At 42.5% G+C, this 20551-nt stretch overlaps 1 protein-coding gene across 1 annotated transcript; it reads right to left on the minus strand.

The window, feature by feature from the left end:
- Positions 1-18643: 18643 nt before the first annotated feature.
- On the minus strand, positions 18644-19135 carry LOC119516844 (elongation factor 1-alpha 2-like). The gene has a single exon (XM_037813638.1). The coding sequence runs from the start codon at positions 19133-19135 to the stop codon at positions 18644-18646; it is 492 nt and encodes a 163-aa protein (XP_037669566.1).
- Between the last annotated feature and the right edge of the window lie 1416 nt (positions 19136-20551).

Here is a 20551-nt window from a genome sequence, read left to right on the forward strand (position 1 = left end):
GAGCCTGAAAGACAGAAAAATAAAAACTAGGCAAGGGACTTGTGGTCTGTGCAGTGGGTGCAGAAGCACCCACTGGTCCTTCCCTGTGCCCTGGGCCTGCCTGAGTCACCCGAGTGGGGGTGACTCCTGCGGAGGTGGACCCGGGCCAGTAGCATTGTTGCTAGATATCCGGGAATAAATGTGATAACCTAGTTAAAGTTCCACTCCCTGAAATGATTGCAGTCCTTCCAGCACTTGTTCTGGGAATTCTCGGCCCTTAGGGATGCTGAAGGCAGCGTCCCACCCCCTGCTGCTTTCTGGGGATCAAATCACTTGTGGACCTAGACTTAAAAAGGAACACGTGGTTAGTAAATCTCATTAGCTGACAATTTAACTCCACTCTCCTGCTCATCCAAAGAGCTAGAACAAAGACTTCCTCTCCTTTTCTTCTGCAGTTCTCCCTTCTCACCTCTTCTTCCAGTCCTGCCCCCCCCCCCCAACCAGAAAGGAAACGCTGGGCCTGGCCCTCTCCCCTCCCCACAAATAACCCTGCAGTTCTGTCAAGCCAGCTGCCCTCTCTAGGGCAGGGCAGGAATCGCTCCCAGAAAGCTTGGCTGAGGGTGAGTATGCCAGCACTCGCCCTTTCCTTGCCTTTTTCTTTTTCCTGACTGTCTGAAGAAGAAATATTTTCATGAAACTTGAATGTCACAACACTTTAATAGATGTGCTGTGCAAGCCTGTGATCTTCTAAACAAGGAATGCAGGTGAGAGCCTCAGAATCACATTACAACTTTGCCTGGAAGTCAGGGACTAGAGAAAGGCCTTACAGAAGGGCTGAGGGTGAGAAGCCAAGAGAATTTGGTTCCTTTGGGCCATGCGTAGATTCCTATGGGATATCCAGAATCCCACAGGTTCAGGCTTGGGGTTGAGAGAAGTCCTAATTATCACTGTATCCAGTCATTTGGACTCCAGTATCTGAAACATTGTTTCCCTACAGGTATACTCAGAAGTACACATGTACACACACACGTATATGCACTCATATATACACACATACATGTACATAAATGCATATACAGTTTCCTTTCTAAATTAAGAAAATGTGTAGAATGTGTGTTTCTGAATATGTCTTGTGCCTCTGCCTTTTTTTTGCAACACAGAAACAGAAAAATCAGATTTGCAAGGCCCCAGCAAACTTTTCTGTTTTTTATGATTCCAAACTTCGGATCTTTTCATCTCTGAATATTCATTTTTGCTATATAACTAATAACTCTTGTGTTAAAAAAATTTTAGTTGTCATTGGAGGCCAAATCACTTATTTAAAAAGTTTTTTTTTTTTTTTTTTAATAAAGGAGGCACTCAGAAATAAAGCAGTACTCAGCAAGGAACAGAGTGTTTTAAAACTAAAACAATGTTCTAGTGTAAAAGGGTTCAAGATATTAATAGTTAAGGTGGGGTTTTCCCCTTCCATCCCCTTCCCGACCTCTGGCACCTTCCTCCCAGCCCTTCTAGCACAAGGGTTTCACTGTTGCTCTGGTCTCCAGGGACCTCATTAAGAATTTCATAGGGGAAGTTAGAGAGATTCCTACAGGGCTTGTGTGAGATTCTTCTAGAAGACCTTGAAGCCGTTTCCTTAGGTGAGGAGGGTCCTCCACTGGGTAGACTGGGGCAGAGCTTCTGCAAGGAGGTGGCCTGGGGTCTCAGTTCATTGGAACGGTGGCCAAAAATGGAGGGAGGTGGGCACGCTATGGGTGCACTGTGTCTGCGTTCAAAGGGTGCTAAACAGGATGTTTCCGAGCAGCTCTCGGTGAGGAAGGGGCTTGCTGCCAGCACATCCTCACTTTCACAGTGGCCCAGGGCCTTTGAGTCTTGGCCCTTTCACAGAGTCTTTCTTTCCATAAAGGGAGACCTGGGTGTGCTTGGGGGTGGGGCGGGGTGGCAGGCATGCCAGCCTTTCACAGCCTAGCAAAACTGAAGTACAATGTGAAAGATACCTCACTTTTTTTTTCTTTTCTTTTTTTTTTTTGGCTGACACCCTTTGAATTCTTAAAGGAGAAGAATAAAAGAGGAGTGGGCAATGTCTTTGGTTACGAAAACAGAAATGACAACCTGCATTGCTTAATTCCAGCTTCTGCCCCCCGAGAGCATGATTTTGTTAAAGGCCAAAGGATTCGAATGCAGGTGTGGGAAGAAAGTGTGACTGAGAGATGGAGCCTGGGTGCCCAGACTTGGCTTGGAATTGGGGATGGAGGTGTGGGGAGTGGATGGGAGATGAGTTTATGGAGAATCAGTTGCTTTTCCTTAAAACCCAATCCCTGTTGCCATGGGGATGGGGGCACAAGGACATCCTGTGTTAAAGAGCCAGACTTGCAAAGATGGACCCTGCCTTTCTTCCCTCCCTCCCCAGCCCTCCTTGTCAAGAGCTGCTAACCTTGTGAAACATGGATCGATTCTAGTTCCTTCCCTGGGTTTCCTCTGCCCACTCTGTGTGAGGTGATAATGAGACCCAGAAGCCACCAGGTCAGCCCTGGGGGAGGGTGGCAGGAGAGGTCTAGGAGGAGGAGTGGGTCCAGGGTCCTCCCTGGGGAGGTGTCGGGGACAGAGAAGCTGGCAGATTGGATTTTCCACCCATTTCTCCTCAGAAGAGTTTGGGTTGCTTGAGGTCTGTGAGGAGGGGTCAGCTTTGGAAGCCTTCTGTTTCCTCCCAGGCCCTGACCATACCAGGGCTGCTTCATGCCCTGGAAACCCATCTGTGCCAGTTTGAAAGTATTATGTACCCCCAAATGACATTATCTTTGAAAGTATTATGTACCCCCAAATGACATTATCTTTGATAATGTCTGTGTGGGCAGACCTATCAGTGTTAATTAGATTGTAATTCTATGAGTGTTTCTATGGAGATGTGCCCCACCCAACTGTGGGTGATGACTCTGATTGGATAATCTCCATGGAGGTGTTACCCCACCCATTCAGGGTGGGTCTAAATTAAATCACTGGAGCCATATAAATGAGCTGACAAACAGAAGGAACTCAGTGCCGTGCAGCTAAGAGTGGTATTTTGAAGAGGAGCTACAGCCAAGAGGGACACTTTGAAGAAAGCACAGGAGCTGCAGATGAGAGACAGTTTGAAGACAGCCATGGAAAGCAGACTTTTGTTCCGGAGAAGCTGAGAGAGGACAAATATCCCAAGTGCAACTAAGAGGGACATTTTTGAGGAACTGCAGCTTAGAAAGGAACATCCTGGGAGAAAGCCATTTTGAAACCAGAACTTTGGAGCAGATGCCAGCCACGTGCCTTACCAGCTAACAGAGGTTTCCCAGACACCATTAGCCATCCTCCAGTGAAGGTACCCTCTTGCTGATGTGTTACCTTGGACACTTTATGGCCTTAAGACTGTAACTGTGTAACCAAATAAACCCCCTTTATAAAAGCCAATCCATCTCTGGTGTTTTGCATTCCAGCAGCATTAGCAAACTAGAACACCATCCTTCAGGATCTCTTTTGAGCCCACTTGTCACCTGGGCTGGGTGGAGTGCACTTGAGCACATTGGGGCAAATGAATTCCAGCAGAAAAGTCCAGCAGGAGAATCGGATTCATTCATTAGTTCACACTCACCTTGGGCCGTGTTTTCAGAGGCTCAGAACTGTGTGTGTGTGTGTATGTGTTTGTGTTTTGATTTAATAATATCAGCCTGACCCAACTAACGAGATAATGTGCTAGTTCTTTTCTTGTTTGTAAAACTACATCACCTTCTCTTCACACAAGACATCCTTGAAAAGCAATCACAGAGGGTGAGTTCTGAATTTACTTTCAAATTCAACATAACTGAGGCTCCCTGGGCTTTGATAACCACGGGGGCTCCTTTTCCCTATTGTCAAGGCCCCTGAACTCTCTGGAGTTTCCTGGGACACTCCTGGGTATGTCTGTTGCCTGGTATAACTACAGTTGCTACCATCTGACATTCTCAGAAGTGTCCCAGTTTGGTCGCCCGGAATCCCGAGTCCCACGTGTCCCAGTTGTGAGCCTGGTTGTGTTTTAAATAACTATGTAGTACTCTCCTGTTGGCAAATTCTGCTGTGCTCTGGGGTGAGCAGCCCCTATCTTTGCCTTTTGGGTTTTCAAGTCTGTTCAAACTGGGGTGCGTGGCGGGGGGAATGCCACATGTGCTTTCTTTTATCTCAAATGTCCCCAAGTTATTAAGACTTTTGAGTGTTTATTCTTGCAGTGATGAAGCTTTGAACTTCTCAGGATGGTTCTTACTGTCTGACTTACCTAGGTTAAGGGCTCTAGAAATGTGTCTTGTTCTGTTAAGCATAATATACCAAGCTGCCTTCCCAGAAGGGATGCAGTGTTCCGCTGAATATAAAACTTGAGTCGATTTTGCTCAAATATACTTAAATCACAGTTTCCCTCAGTAATGACAATCCATTTTAATATTTTTTTCTGTTATAAAGTATATTCATATTTCATGTAGATTCTCAACTCAAAGGATGCCAAGTTTGATTTGATTTTAAACACTGTGCAAGGTATTGATTCCAGATAGTATTAAGAAACTTGTACTAGCGATGCGCTCATCATGAAAAGCAGGAGCCTTCTGTCCTTGTCCTGTTTTATTCTCACTTGGTCCCCTACTCTCTAGAGACAATCACTTTTGTTTGTATTTTAGTTCTTCTAATGGTTATCTTTATATCTTTATGTGCATATACTGCTTTTATTTTTTTCCTGTTATGATAAATGGCAGTTTAATTTACTTACTGCCTCTTCTCCTCAATTTCCAGATTTTTGATAATTGTATTTATAGTTCTTTATTGATCATCCTCAATCTTTATATTTTTTACATAGACCTCTCATTTAGTTCCATTGAGTGAGGGCAGTGACTTACAACTCCCTCTTTGTCAGATGAGACTGTTGGTGTCCTGATGTACCTTTTCCTTCGCCTCTCTGAGTTATACCCCTGTGTCTGTCAGCTCTCAGGGATGTAACATTTGCATTCTGCTTTGTGATCACAATGCAGTCATCTATGCCTTGTCTATAGATTGTTGTTTTTGTTTTAGTAACAGCTTTATTGCTATATAATTCACAAACCACATAATTCATTTCTTTAAAGCATACAACTCAGTGTTTTTTGGTATATTTATAGAGTTGTACAACCATCACCACAGTCAATTTTAGAACATTTTTCATCAGCCCAAAAAGAAATACCAAACCCATTGTCAGTAACTCTCCTCTGTCCCTCAGCCTCTAGCAACCACTAAGCTATTTGCTGTAATGATTTGTCTATTCTGGACATTTTGTTTAAGTGAAATCATACAATACGCAGCACGTGACCTGTTGTGTGTGGCTTTTTTGGACTTATAATGCTGTTTTCAAGGTTGACTCATGCTGTAGCATGTATCGGTACTTATTGCCCAATAATATTCCATAGTAAAGACAAGTCCCATTTTATTTATCTCTTTATCAGTTGATGGACTTTTGAGTCATTTCCCCTGTTTGGCTATTATGAATAATACTGCTGTGAACATTTGTCTACAAGTTTTTGTGTGGACGTAAGTTTTCAGTTCTCTTGGATATATACCTAGAGTGGAATTGTTGAGCCAAATGGTAACTGCGTTTAACCTTCTGAGGAACTGCCAGACTGTCTTCCAAAGCAGCGGTGCCATTTACAATCCCAGCAGCAGTAGGTGAGGGTTCCAATTTCCCCACATCATTGTCAACACTTGTTATTATCTGTCTTTTTGATTGTAGACATCATGCTGGGTTTGAGGGGGTATCTCATTGTGGTTTTGATTTTCATTTCTCTGATGGCTAATGATTTCATGTGCTTATTGACTATTTGTGTATTTTCTTTGCAGAAATGTCTATTCAGACCCTTTGCCATTTTTTAAATTGGAATATTTGTCTTTTTATTTTTAACTTGTAAGAGTACTTTATATATTCCAGATACAAGTCCCTTATCAGATGTATGATTTGCAATCACTTTCTTCCTTGTTTGGGCTGTCATTTCATTTTCTTGATGGTGTCCTTTGCAGATTGTTTTTAAAGCTGAAAATCAATAGCAAATGTTTATTTAGTTCTGACTGTCACTGCTTTTTACTTCATAGCTGGTATACCTCATTTACATTGTCTTTTCTACAGTTCCAGTGACATGGCTAATTTATAGATTGAGAAAGAGACATGAGAAACATTTTATTTTAAAGCACTGATTTTTATATTTAATAAAAGCAGTACATCATTTTTGTAAAAAGAAAAAAACAAAAAAACAACCTGTGAGTAACTGAATAATGAATAATTTTATTTGCCAAAGTTAACTTGAAGAAAATACTCATGAAGTAGTTTGGAGGAGAGTTATCCTTCAGGCATCATCTTTGGTTGTTATTTTTGCCGGTTGATACTTTGTTGTGTTGCATTACCATAGAAGTTCTCAGCTGGGCACAATTGTCCTCCCCACCCCCCCGGGACATTTGGTAGTCTCTGGAGATTATTTTTTGGTTGTTACAACGGGGAAGGTTCTACTGGCCTCTAGTGGGTAAAGGCCAGGGATGCTACTAAACATCCTACACTGGATATCTGGCCACAAACGGTGCTGAGGTTGGGAAACTCTGCATTTGGAGGCCACAAATACTATTGAAGCTCACATATTTAAATTCTTTAACTTAGGAAAGGAGCTTATGCTTTCTGGTTATTTGGAAGTGAGCTATCTCCCAGCATTAGCTTTGGATATTATTTTTGCTGGAATAAGATAAATAAAGTATCTTTCTTTTTTAGGCTAGAAAGTTGTTAACTGAAAAATGATTTCAGGTGTTTTGAGATTCTCAGTGCTTGAGCAAGTTCTCCTAGTTAATGACTTCAGGATATTGCTAATAACTGTATCATGAAAAGCTCATCCTCAGCCCTGGAATTGGCTGTGGCAATTATTATAGAGGAAAAATATTGTTGGGTCATCATTACACTGTTACTCCTCTTAAACAGTCTGTTCAGCACTGAAAAATATTTTCAGGAAAAAATATTTCAAGTGAGATGCAGGGCCTACTGTGACACTATGAATGTTAAAATAATAATCTCATAAAATCTTTGTGATTAGAAATTCTAATTCAATTCTACAATTATATCAATTGAACTTTCACATTTCATTGTAATTTAAAAAATTAAAACCTCAGAACTATGGCTTTCACTTAACTAAACAATTTAACAATCTAATTATTTAAAAATAGATGAAAAATTCACTCTGTAGGTCCCCCCCCACCCCCACTGACAGTTAATTGCCTTCATTTAAGGATTGAAACTGTCTGGGACCTTGGTCCCATGTACGCTGGGAACCAATAACATCAACCAATTCAAGTTACCATAGAGAAATTGCTTTGCAAAAGTCTGTTGCATGATTTCGGCTCAGTTTGAGTAAGAACATCCAAAGGGTTGGCTCCTGGGTTTCTCTTTGAGGAAATGGGATCAAAACAAGATGTACTTTGTAAAAGTTGCCCATTGGTATTAAGAATCTGGAGTCTACTTGCCAAAGATTTTAGGGATCTCATTTAACTGCCCTTCTTGAAACCAGGACCAGTTAATGTAGCTTATCAGAGTGAGAAGGGCTAAAATTTTTCCTCCTGGACGGCCTTTGAATATTAATATCAGTGATCCATGTTGTTTCAGCTTGTCATACAGCAGTTCTAAATCCCATCCAAGTCAGAAAAAATGAATTTATGGGCCTCCTAGCTACCCGATACGGTATAGAATGCCTGGACCTTATTTTTTGTTACAGCACATGCAGCCAGCTCCTCTGACATTCTGGGGCACAGCCCCACCCGATATGCAGGTTACGGGGATTTGGGGAGACTGGTACCAGGGGGCATGAGTTACGGTCTTGGATGTGATGGTTGTTGGAAGAACTGTAATTCGGGAAAAAATCGAAATCTCCCAAGGTAGTGTTGAGGCCCGGTTTTTCCAGCTTGGAAAAGTGATTTTGTGGAATTCTGAAGTGGAGAGCATGATGAGGATATGAGTCAAGTTTAATAGTTTAGGACCCTGAATATTGGCAACTGACTCACAGATGCTGTGCAATGCACATCTTTGCCTTTCCTCCTTTGATAGTAGTAAAATCTCTCTGTTCTCTGGCAGTGTTCAAATGGTTAATGGCATGTGAGCCCATCCTTCTCCATTTTTCTTAGGCATTCTGTAGGTTTTCTTCATTTTCTTCATCTGCCTGAGTGATTCTTCTCAAATCCCATCTTCAAAGGGTTTGTTTGCAATTTTCTCTAACTTTGAAAGTTTTTATAATAAGCAGGGGTTACTTTTATAACCTGAAAACTTGCATTCATGAATCTACACCTTCGTTTTTGGGTAGGTGGTGACTACTGGACATTTAAGTCCCCTAAGTCATATTTTCCCTTACACGTAGGCATTGATGGCCAAATGCTCTGTTCAATAATAAGGACCAGGGGAAGGATAAAGATTTTGAGGATTACTGCAGGAATCAACAAAAATGAGGAAGTCCGTGGGGGCAGCAAAGGAGCCCAGAGATTAAATATCAATGGAAGGATTAGTCCTATTGTTGATGGACCCATTCAGGATTGAACCTAGGCCTACAGTCATCAGAAGATTGCTTGTGGACCTTGGAGGGTCGATACCTCCCCTTCTTTTCCCCCCTTTCTCCTTATGCAGTGGTCTTACACTCCACAGATCCAATCTTGGTTGAACCTCATGACACTGGTCTTTCTCTGGGATTGCCTCCTGGTTCGTGAACTAACTCACCCTTCCTGAAGCTCGCTCCTAAAGCACTGATGATTTCAGGTCAAATTTAATTTGTGTCTCTCTGAGTTTCCTGGGGCTGCCATAACACAAGGTATTACAAACTGAGTAGTTTGAAAGAACAGAAGTGTATTGTCTTATGGTTCTGGAATCCAGAAATGTAGGTCTGAAGTGAAGGTGTCGGCTGGGCTGCCCACCCTTCTAATGTTTCTAGAGCAGGATCCTTCTTTGCCTCTTCCAGCTTTGGCTGGCTCGAGGTGTTCTCTGGCTGTGGCAGGATAATTACCATCTCTGCCTCCTTCTTCACATGGCAGGGTTCCCCCTGTGCCTGCATGTCTTCCTCCAAATCTCCCTTTTCTTTCTCTTAAAGAGATACCAGCCATTGGATTTAGGGTGTACCCTTTCCCTTTATGATCTCATCTTAACTTGACTACATCAGCAAAGAGTGTATATCCAGATAAAGCCACACTGACGAGAACCCGGGGCTAGGACTTGAACATATATTTTTGGGGGACGATCACCCTATTATGCTGCCTCTTTAAATCACTTAAGGACATGTAATATGAATGCATATTTATGCTGAGAGATTTAATTTTCCTGAAGCTGAGCTCTGTTGTGTCTCTATATGTTTTAAACTTCCAATGGCTCCATCTGTCTTGCTGGTTCCAAAATCCTGCTTTCCAGTCTCATCTCCCAAGGCTCCTTTCCTGAATGCCCTGAGCCAGTAAAACAGGAGTCCCCTTTGCTCTGGGATGTATTCTATTCTCTATCTTATTCTTTTGTTCACACTCTTCTCTAGATCAGGAATGCCCCCATTTCTGCTTGTCAGAAACTCTCTCTTCCAGGCTTGGTTGAAATCAGCCTTTGTGCAGTTTTCCTTGATAATCTGCTTCTTCCATAGCTCAAAATGTCACTTTTCCCTCACTCTGAGTTGCCACATTGTTTAATACCTTATTTTTAATTTGTAATTTTTTACATATATTTTGGAATATTTAATACTTTTTGAAGGTATGTTAACCTAGTCTCCCTTGTGTCCTGGCAAGCTCTTTTTCTAGACTGCAGACTCTCAGAGGGCAGGATCGCAGTCACATTTGTCTTGGCCTTGCCCGTGGCGTCACCGTGGGAGGAACCCGATGCATGCTTGAATAAACGTGCTTCCTAAGTTCGAACATCAGCCGTCGGGATGTGTGTACGGTGCTCGGGTCCCTGGCAGGTAGTTTGTTCTCTGCACAGACCATGGGTTATGGAGGGAGGGTTGACTAAGGGATGAGAAGCCCAAGATAAAGGGCCATAGTCAGAGGCTAGAGACAGGCAAATTTCCTAAGGACCTACAGGCCAGAGGCTGGTGTCTCCTAGTTGCTGAGCAGTCTCCAGCCAGGTTGAACCTGCTGCTATAGGTCAGAGCAGGAGTCAAAATTAGGCAGTGAGCCCTCTGGGGAGGAAGATGGGTGGGTGGAAGCAGCAGACAACCAGAAACCAGAAAACCGCAGCATTGTACCAATGGGCCTTTGGTTCCAGACCTGGGCTTTTTCACGGGTCCTGGGGAATTGGGGCTGAGCAGCTCTCACCCTGGCCTGCAGATGGTTGGTGAGGAATTCACACTTGGCTCCTGAGGGTCTCTGGATAGAAAATAATGGAAGATCCTGAGGGGTAGCAGTGAGGATTGGGGGAGAGGTAGAAATAGTGAGGCTGAGTTTCCTGACTCAAGGAGAGGACGCATTGGCAGGGAGTCAGAGTCTCCCACAAACCTTTTGACAAGCAAAGAGCGAGATGGAAGAGTGGTAAAGAGCATCTTCATGGGGGATGGCTGGTATCATGGTTGTGCTGGTTTCGATGTGTTATGTCCTCCAAAACTCCATGTTCTTTAATGCAGTCTTGTGGGGGCAGTTGTATTAGTGTTGATTAGGTTGGAATATTGGATTAGGTTGTTTCCATGGAGATGTGACCCACCCCAACTGTAGGTGATAATTCTGATTAGATAATTTCCATGGAGGGGTGGCCTCACCCATTCAGGGTGGGTCTTGGTTGATTTACTGGAGTACTTTAAAAAGAGCCACACAGGCCCAGATGCTTGCTGCAGCCACGAGGGACACTTTGAAGAAGGAGCAGGAGCTGAGAGTGGAGATGAAATGCAACCTGGGAGCAAGCAGATGCCAGCCATGTGCCTTCCCAACTAACAGAGGCTTTTCAGACGCCAAGGCCTCTCTCCAGTGAAGGTACCCTTTGTTGATGTTTCACTTTGGACATTTTTATGTCCTTAAGTCTGTAACTTTGTAACCAAAATGCAAAACGGCAGTATTAGCAAACCAGGTTAAGGGTGTTGGCAAAGGATTAAGGGAATAGCATTGGTTTTACCTGACCATAGAGGGAGGAAAGAAGGCAGTGTAGAGAAGGTTCTGGGCCTCTGCTGGGCATTCCCAGCCTATTTTGCTGGGTAAGGGGGCAGCTGGCAGAGCGAGACAAGCATGTGTCTTCTAAAGGGATTTTGTGCTATCAGAGGACCAACTGGCTCTTTAAAAATGTGTATTTTTATTTACTGCATGGTTATGATAAGAACAATAAAGTAGATTTAAAAGGAGACATTTGTCTTATGCTTCTGCTCCGGGAACACGATGGTTGTTTTTGTCCTTTTTTTCCCCCTGTTCTTTCTTATCCATATTTTCCATGTACTTGATATCCATTTGTAACTCTTGCATAGATACAACTTTGTATTTTGTTTCTTTTCATGGAACATTGCATCATCAATGTGTAGAATGTGGCCACACTGTCCTCCCACTTGTCATTTATGATGGTCACACAGCATTCCAGCCAGTTGATCATTTACTCCACCATTCTCCTATAATTGAATATTTATATTATCTTCTTTTTAATCACAAATTTTAAGAATCTTTTGAAGTTCTTTGTGTATGTATTGCTTTTTTTCTTTTTCTTTTTTGACTTCTTTTTCTCATGAATCATTCCCAGGAGGTTGTATCTGTATTAAATATGACATTTAAAAAAATGGCTCTTGGTTTGAAGTGTCAAAGTGTGTTCCAATAGTCTTGATTAGTTCATCCTTTTGCCACAATATATTGGATCCCGCACAGCCTAACTAGCGCTGAGTCTTAAATACTTAATTTTATTTTACTGCTTTTAGTTGACTCAGTCTTTCTCTTTCTCTCCCTCTTTGCATTTCTTTGATCTTCAGGTAGACTGACTTTGTGTTTATTATTTTTCACATGGTTTTAAGCTTTTGGCTTATCTCTTAAGTCCTTAATAGGCCCCAGAGCCAAACAAGCAAAAACAAAACAAAACAAGCAACAGCTTTCCTTGGCTTTCTCTTCTGTAAGACAATGAGGTTGAAGCGGATGGCTTCTGAGCAACTTTCTAGCTTCCGCTATCTGTGATTGTAGGAGCCAGAAGTTTAGAAGGTGTATGGTGTGTGACACTGGAAGAGCTTCTGATGCCTGTGCTGGTGAGGTGCTTGTGGGTGAGCTGTGGTCCCTCGTCTTGAAGGCCAGCCCTGAGAGTCACTCCTTGAGGGTTTCTACCCATCGTTCCCTGCCCCTCTGCAGTGATTGGCTTTAGATTGGGATTTCAGGGTTGGAAGGCTTGTGTAATGTGCCCTCACCCCCAGGGATCTGCTCCCTGACATCCCAGCTGGGTGATGTCCCTTGGACCTTTGTGCGATTCCATTATGGATCAGAGGGAAGAGCAGGGGGTTGCCTTCCTTCCGGTGCTTATTTGGATTAGTTGATGGGCTTCAGCAAAGTCACCTAACCCTTTCTGAGGCTGCTCCTGTCTGGCCCCTCTCTGCCCTGAGGCCGGGGCATTCAGGTTGTCAGGGGTGGCATCAGATACGTTTTGGCAAATGCCAGTGTCAGTCCTACAAGGCCGATGATGAACAGCCTTGTCCTGGGTTGAACAAGTGAATTGTTGGCAAGTTCTTTGCAGAGAATGGAGATCTGACTTCCTGAAACTTCCTTCCACTGCCCTGACCTATGGAGTGGCACGAAGTCCACTCTGCTCTCGCCCCATAAGCATTTGCAGTTGGCTGTTCTGCCCATTTCACTCCAGTTCCTTTTTTCAAGCAAAACATCTCTGTTCCTTCACCTGTCCTTTGTGTGACATAGATTCTTAAATTCCATGAATAACCAAGTCAGCGTTCCAAATTTTGGTATAGGGAAGAAAATTCAACTCTTTTTGTTTTCAACGTCTTATGGCAACCCCTTCTATACTTTTCTTATTGAACTTTTTTGGGCAGTTCATGAGATTTGCAGATCAGATGTTGTCCTTCATTTTATACTTTCTTCCGAGCAAAGAATGAAGAGTCTTTTTTTTTTCTTTAAATAAATCATTAATATTTTTAGAAATGGTGTTTATGAGTATGATTGTTAGACCAGCTACCTTTTCATCGATCCCCTCCTTTGTGCTTGGCATTTTCACCACTTTACATGTGTTACTATTGATCTTTCCAAGGTGGTTATCATTTTACACATGAGAAGAGGGGGTGCAGAGAGATCAGGCAACAAACGTGATCAAGGTCATAGAGCCTGGATGTGCCCAAGTCCCGAAATCTGCCCTCACCTGGCTGATGAGAGCCCCTGTATGGAGTTCTGGGGGCTGGGATTGGCTGACTCCCGTTCCTACCCCCAAAGCCTGCCCTGGTCAAGGCCATTACTCCCCTGCACTCCCTTATTTTTTGTCCCTCTACTGAGCAGTCCAGCCTGCCCATTGGCTCTGCTAGACTGACAAACTGTTTATTGAAGAATAACCCATTCTCTCCTCTCCTCTAATGTAATGCTATGCAATAGTGCAGAGTACTCGGGCAAAGGTATTTTATGTAGGCGAGACCACTTAAGAATGGAAGAAATTTCCTGTTGTGAGATTTTATATGCGTGGTGTGTGTGTGCTCTTGGAGACAAATGGATGTTTAAGTGTGTGTGAGGTGAAGTACAGCAGGCCCTGGAAGTCTGGGCACCACTTAGGTCTGTAACCTTTACTCTCCCACCAGCTGTTCGGCTCTGCGAGGCCTTCTGGGTTTCCCATTTATGGGGCCCTTTTACTGTTATAACACCTGTTGAAATCTGGAGTTTCCATTACGGGGAGGTGTAGTAGGTGGCTGGGACGAGTGGCAGCGCAGGGACGACGTGTGCAAGCTGCTTCGTGAAGACAGCCTCCCCTTCCTCTCGCCACTTGTGGAAAATCCATTTTTGGTGTTTTGTTTCAATGAGAGAAGCTTACAGATATTTCCAGGGATCCCCCTGGCTTGCAGCTAAAATTTTAGCTTTTGAAAATGGGGGCCAAATATCTTTTGAAAACAGCTCTAATCAAAACATAGTTATATCCCCATTTCTTTTGGAAAAAATGTTATTTTTTTTACTCTGTTAACATATATATATATATACACCAACATAAAATTTTCCATTTTAAATGTACCATTCAGTGGCATTAATTAATGTTGTGCTGCCATCACTTCCATCCATTATCAAAATTTTTTATCAACCAAAATTGAAACTCTGTGCCTATTATACAGTAACTCCCCATTCCTCTCTCCCCCCAGCCCCTGGTAACGTGTCATCTGCTTTCTGTCCTTATGAATTTGTTTATTCTAAATATTTCGTATAAGTGGAACCATACAAAAAATGTTCTCTTTTAAAGCATGTCCCATGGACCTGGTTCTGTAGAATTGCGTGACATTAAACTTGCATGCTGACGACCGTCTGTGTTACTGTCCTTAGAGTTATTGATGCATTATTAGGCAGTAAATAGACAGAGATCACCCCCATTTTACATATAGGAAGCTATTCACTAAAACATGGGTATATGTTTATTTTCTTAAAAAATTACTGAAATTGAAACACAGCGTGCATATAGAAAAACATGCGTATAGAAAAGTACGTTATTGTTTGAGTGTACTGCTTAATGAATTCTAACACACTGAACTCATCCGTGTAAGCAGCACTCAGCTTAGAAATCAGAATAAGTAGACACCCTGGAAACCTTCCCCATGTCCCTTCCTGTCAGTGTCCCCCAGGTTAACTCCCACCCTGATTTTTAACACCACAGATTTATTTTTGTTCTTGATATTCATGGACTCATACAGTATGTACTTTTTTTCAGTGTTTGGCTTCTTTTGCCCACCATTGTGTTTGTGAGAGTCATTCACTTGTATATTTTATATTCCAAACATTCTTTTAAATTTTTCATTGCAATTTTTTTTTTTTTTTGATAAGTAATGCTTCCTTTACATGATTCAAAGATAAAAACTGTCTGTTGAGGTGCATGTGGAGAAATCTTGTTCTCACCCCATCTGCATTTACCTAGGTCTTCTGTACCCTTGGGCCACCACTTTTTTTTTTTTTTTTTTTGGTGAATCCTTGCAGTGTATGTTTCTATAAGTTCAGGCATGTATTTTTATTTCTGCCCCTTTTTTTTTTCAAAACACTATTCTGACTTGTACACGTTATTTGTGTTTCTTCCCAAGGTCTTGCCTCTTCACTCCTTCTCCCACTGCCTTCCTCGAGCCATCCCTCCCTCCCTCTCTCCCTCCCTCCCTCCCTCTCCTCCTCTTTCCCATGATCTCTTCTTTCCCCTTATCATACATCTTCCACGGGGAGCTCAGCCACTCCTCTAAAACGTGTCTCTTCATGTCCCTCTGCTTTAGAAGCCTCCTAACTTCCTCTGTTTTTTGGATAAAGGCCAACCTTCTTGGCATGGTGGATGTCCCCTGTCCCGTCCCTTCTGCTTCACCTCTTGGTCATCCCAGCCTTGTCCAGTTACCCTCGAGGTGACTGGGACCCGGATTGGCAGCTACCAACGGGGCAGCTGTGTTTGGATTGAAGCTCACTGGAGAAGGCTTTGCATACATGTAGTTACCTTTTGTTGACTGCCCCATGGAACTCCTTTCATTCAGCGCCTTGCATTTAGATTACCTTCCAGCCCTCCAAGCCATCCTGGATGCAGGCTTTGCTCATAAATTAACAAACACAACAAGCTCTTGGTCTGCAGGCACAGTATTAAGGGTAGTAACCCCGCAGCCAGACTGCCTTGCCTGGGTTTGCTCTCTTGCTCAGCCACTTACTACAGAATGACTTGCACAATTTATTACCTTGTCTGGGCCTCACTTTCCTCATCTTTCAAATGGGGATGATGCGAATGCCTCTTTGTTGCTCAGATGTGGCCCTCTCTCTCTAGCTAAGCCAACTTGAAAGGTGAAATCACTGCCCTGCCCCCCTACTTGGGATCAGACACCCAGGGGAGTGAATCTCCCTGGCAACGTGGAATATGACTCCCGGGGAGGAATCTAGACCTGGCATCGTGGGATGGAGAACATCTTCTTGACCGAAAGGGGGATGTGAAAGGAAATGAAATAAGCTTCAGTAGCAGAGAGATTCCAAAAGGAGCCGAGAGGTCACTCTGGTGGGCACTCTTACGCACAATTTAGACAACCCTTTTTAGGTTCTAAAGAATTGGGGTAGCTGGTGGTGGATACCTGAAACTATCAAACTACAACCCAGAACCCATGAATTTCGAAGACAATTGTATAAAAATGTAGCTTACGAGGGGTGACAATGGGATTGGGAAAACCATAAGGACCACACTCCCCTTTGTCTAGTTTATGGATGGATGAGTAGAAAAATAGGGGAAGGAAACAAACAAACAAACAGACAAAGGTACCCAGTGTTCTTTTTTACTTCAATTGCTCTTTTTCACTTTAATTATTATTCTTATTATTTTTGTGTGTGTGCTAATGAAGGTGTCAGGGATTGATTTAGGTGATGAATGTACAACTACGTAATGGTACTGTGAACAATCGAATGTACGATTTGTTTTGTATGACTGCATGGTATGTGAATATATCTCAATAAAATGAAGATTAAAAAAAACAGCAAAAAAGAAAAAAAATTAGGTTTCAGCAAAGGAACTTGTAAGAAATGAAAATACAGGAAACACATTTTAAATTCCACATTCAACTAAACAAAAGTTAATTTTTCACTGAGGGACTGTTATTTCGTAGTGTGAAATGTTATATTCTGAAATTGCATTGTAAGAGCTATTTAGCTTTTCTAATTGTGGGTATAAGATTTGGGGAGAAAATAAAGTGATTTGTTGGTTCAAAAAAAAAAAAAAATGGGGATGATGATAGTATTTACCTCCTAGGCCATTGTGAAGGAATTAATACCTGTAGATGCTTCAAATAGACCTGGTATCCTGAGAGAGCTCAGTCGGTGTCGCCCCCCAACTCTTTGTCTGTGCTGCGTTCTCCCCTTCTGTTCTATTCTTGCCTTAAATTTTTTTTTTTAATTCAACTTCCAAGATCTTTATTTTCCCAAGCATTTAGGTACCGTTAACTCTCAAATTTACCCAATATTGTTATAACTGCAGAAAATTAAAATTCTGTATGCAACACATGGCCTTTATTACAGAACTTGGCCTCCCTATAAGGTAGCTGATAAACATTACAAGTTACTCTTTGCTTTTCTGTTCTAAACAAGCATTGCAACCAACAAATCACTTCCATAAGCTTTTTAACAAGTACTCAAGTTAGCTTACTTGATGATCTCTCCCCCCTTAGCCATAGATGGAAAACAGAAAACCCAAAACACCTCAATTCCTGTCCTAAAAAACCCTGAACTGTCACATTCCTATTAAATTTCAGCAGATGGAATGCTAGAAATAGATTATGGGTAATTTAAGTCTTTTGCCTAAGCAATTCACAATTCGGGGTTGACCTTCCGAAAAAAGACACAGGTTTCTCGTTAAACTTTGTTTTAATGGGTCTCAGAATTCCGTGACAGATTTTTGGTCAAGTTGTTTCCATTTAAAAGATACTGATTTTAAAAACTAATAACTTAAAACTTCCCACTTGAAAGAAAAACAAATGGTCCATAAAACACTCCTTTCTTTCTGAAGGTTTTACGATGCATTGTTATCATTAACCAGTCTTTTACTATTAAACTTAAATAGCCAATTCAGACAAAGAGCTCTGAGACTGTTCTTCCACTTCTGAGTAAGACTAGGGGTGCAGGTGTTATGGAGAGTATTCATTTAGATGCCTGGGCTTTCTGGGGAGACTTGGTGACCTGGCCGGCTCCGGCAGCCTTTTTGTCGCCGACAGCAACTGTCTGTCTCATGTCACAGGCAGCAACACCACCCAGAGGAGGATACTCAGGGAATTTCTCAGCACTAAATTTCAGGGATTCGGGGCCGTCTTCCAGCTTCATACCAGAATGGTGATCAGTCTTCTGCAGCCAACTTGCAAGCAAATTAATTTTCTTTGGAGCTGTTGAAGGTTTACAGAAAAATTGTGGAATTCCCGTTTATCACCCTCCAAAGTTTTCCCTGTTATTAACATTTTATATTTGGTAAAAGTTGATGAACCAATATTATTATAATTATATTAACAACTAAAGTCTGTAGTTTATATCAGGGTGGTCAGCACCTGAGCAATGAAGCAGCTGCGTCCATTGATGGGTCATTTTTGCTGTCACCAGCCATGTTGCCACATGTTTACAGACACGTTCTTGACATTGAAGCCCGTCACTCAGAGCTTCATGGTGCATTTCAGCAGATGCTAGTTCAGTTGCAACGTTGACCCGAGCAAAGGTGACCACCATGCCTGGTTTGAGACACCAGTCTCCACTCAGCCCACAGGGGCAGCACCGGTGCCACCAATTTTGTAGTCATCCTGGAGGTGCAGACACAGGGGCTTGTGAGTTGGACGAGTAGCTGACAGGACACAATCCAGAACTTCAAGCGGCATTGCCATCCTTCCGGGTGACTCTCCATCCTTGAACGAAGGCATGTTAACACTTGGCTTCAGCACAGCATGTTGTCACCATGCCAACCAGAAATGGACACAAATACTACTGTGTTGGGGATGTAGCCAGTTTTCTTAACGTAGGTGCTGACTTCCTTGACCATTTATTTGCATCTCTCCTAGCCGTAGGCTGGCTCAGTGGAATGCATTTTGTTAACACCAGCAATTAGTTGTTTCACATCCAGTGTGTAAGCCAGAAGGGTTTGCTCACGGGTCTGCCCGTTTTTGGAGATAACAACTTCAAATTCAGCAACACCAGCAACAACGATCAGGACAGCACAGGCAGGCTGAGATGGGCCTGTAATCATGTTTTTGAGGAAGTCTTTGTGTCCTGGGTCATCAGTGATGACCCTGTAATACCTCCTGGTCTCAGATTTCTGCAGAGAGATATCAGTGGTGATACCACGCTCACCTTCAGCTTTCAATTTATCCGAGACCAAGGCATACCTGAAGAGATCCTTACTCATCTCAGCAGCCAACTTCTCGAATTTTTTGATGGTTCTTTTGTTGATCCCATCACATCTGTAGATCAGGTGGCCAGTAGTGGTGCACTTGCCCACATCTACATGTCCAGTGATGAAAATGTTGATATGAGTCTCTTCCTTTCCCATTTTGGCTTAAGATTTAGCAATGGTTTCATGACACCTGTGTTCTGGTGGCAAACCCATTGCAAAAAAGCTATTCTTGCTTAATTTTTAAAGGCTTAGCACAGGTGCCACCATTGCTAGAAACCTTCTGGGACCTTCCATTGTCTTCTGTTAATCTGCTTGTTTGCTTCTCTTCTTTGAGGCCCTGAGTTTTTGAGGTCAGGCCCATTCTACATCTTGATCATCTGCGCTCCTGGCTTGGTTTGGAGCCTGCTCCAGAAAAGAACAGTCTTGAGCTCAGTGCCCTACTTGGTGTCACAGGGGATGTGCCTGGACCTCAAACTCTTCTATCAGCTGAAAATGCTCATCTGGGGCCTTTTCTGTTTCCGTGGGGAGGTGTGGAGCATGTCTGAGCTCTAAGAGAGGTCGGGCTTTAGGAAGAAGGAAAAGACCAGGACAGAGAACAGCCTGGGGGCTGCTGACCGGTGTGAGCGACCACGTGCTGTCTCAGATCTCCAAGGCCAGTGGGCTCCCACCGAGACCTGGGTCCTGATGGGCAGTCCTAGCTCAGTTATGGCCCTGCAGCACCTCCATCTTCCACTAAGCACTGTTAAGCTTTGTGTCCATACTTTTTTTGGATTTTTAGGCACCAGAGTCTCCTTAAATTTGCTTTAGTTTTAAGGTGATAAGAAAAAAAATGAATTAACAAGATTATCGTGGATCAACTTAGAATAACAAGGACACTGAGAAAAAATGTCAAGCACTGCAACACCCTAACAATGATTATTGTTAGTTTTTTTCAAGACTCAATGATGGGCAGTAGCTTTGACCAGGTAGGTAGAAATTAAGATTTTTTTTTTAAGATTTATTCCTAGAAACCAAGTAATTTTTTTTTTTTTTTTAATAAATTAGAGCAGTTGTGAGTTTACCAAACAATCATGCATTAAATACAGGATTCCCATACACCACCCTACAACTAACACCTTGCATTGGTGTGGAACATTTGTTATAGTTGATGAAGGAACTCCTGTTTCAGAAATTCCTTAATTCTGATGTTACTAGCCAAAACATATTTGAAGCCAGACTTTTATTACAGCAGGGCATGGGGAGGATAACAAAGCAGAAGGTTAAGCACCTTCCAATAAATGAGTTTTCATAACTAGTCCATTGGAAAGACAGAGGAATTTTCTCTGCTGCAAAATTCAGGTAAATTTGGAAGATCAGGTGGACATGGTATCAGTTCTTATTGTGAGTAATAATAGCACTGCATATTTAATTGCTTGACTCCCCTTTAAAAGCTTAAGAATAAAAGAAGAGTAGTCATAAAACCTAAAATAGTTTAGCAAAGATTACTCAGGGGCACAAAAACAGTAGCATAGCAAAGGAGAAAAAGCTCGGCATTATTGTTCCGGTTTGCTAATGCTGCTGTTGTGCAAAACA

This window comes from Choloepus didactylus, chromosome 1 (assembly GCF_015220235.1).
Source record: "Choloepus didactylus isolate mChoDid1 chromosome 1, mChoDid1.pri, whole genome shotgun sequence".
Classification (NCBI taxonomy): Eukaryota; Metazoa; Chordata; class Mammalia; order Pilosa; family Megalonychidae; genus Choloepus; species Choloepus didactylus.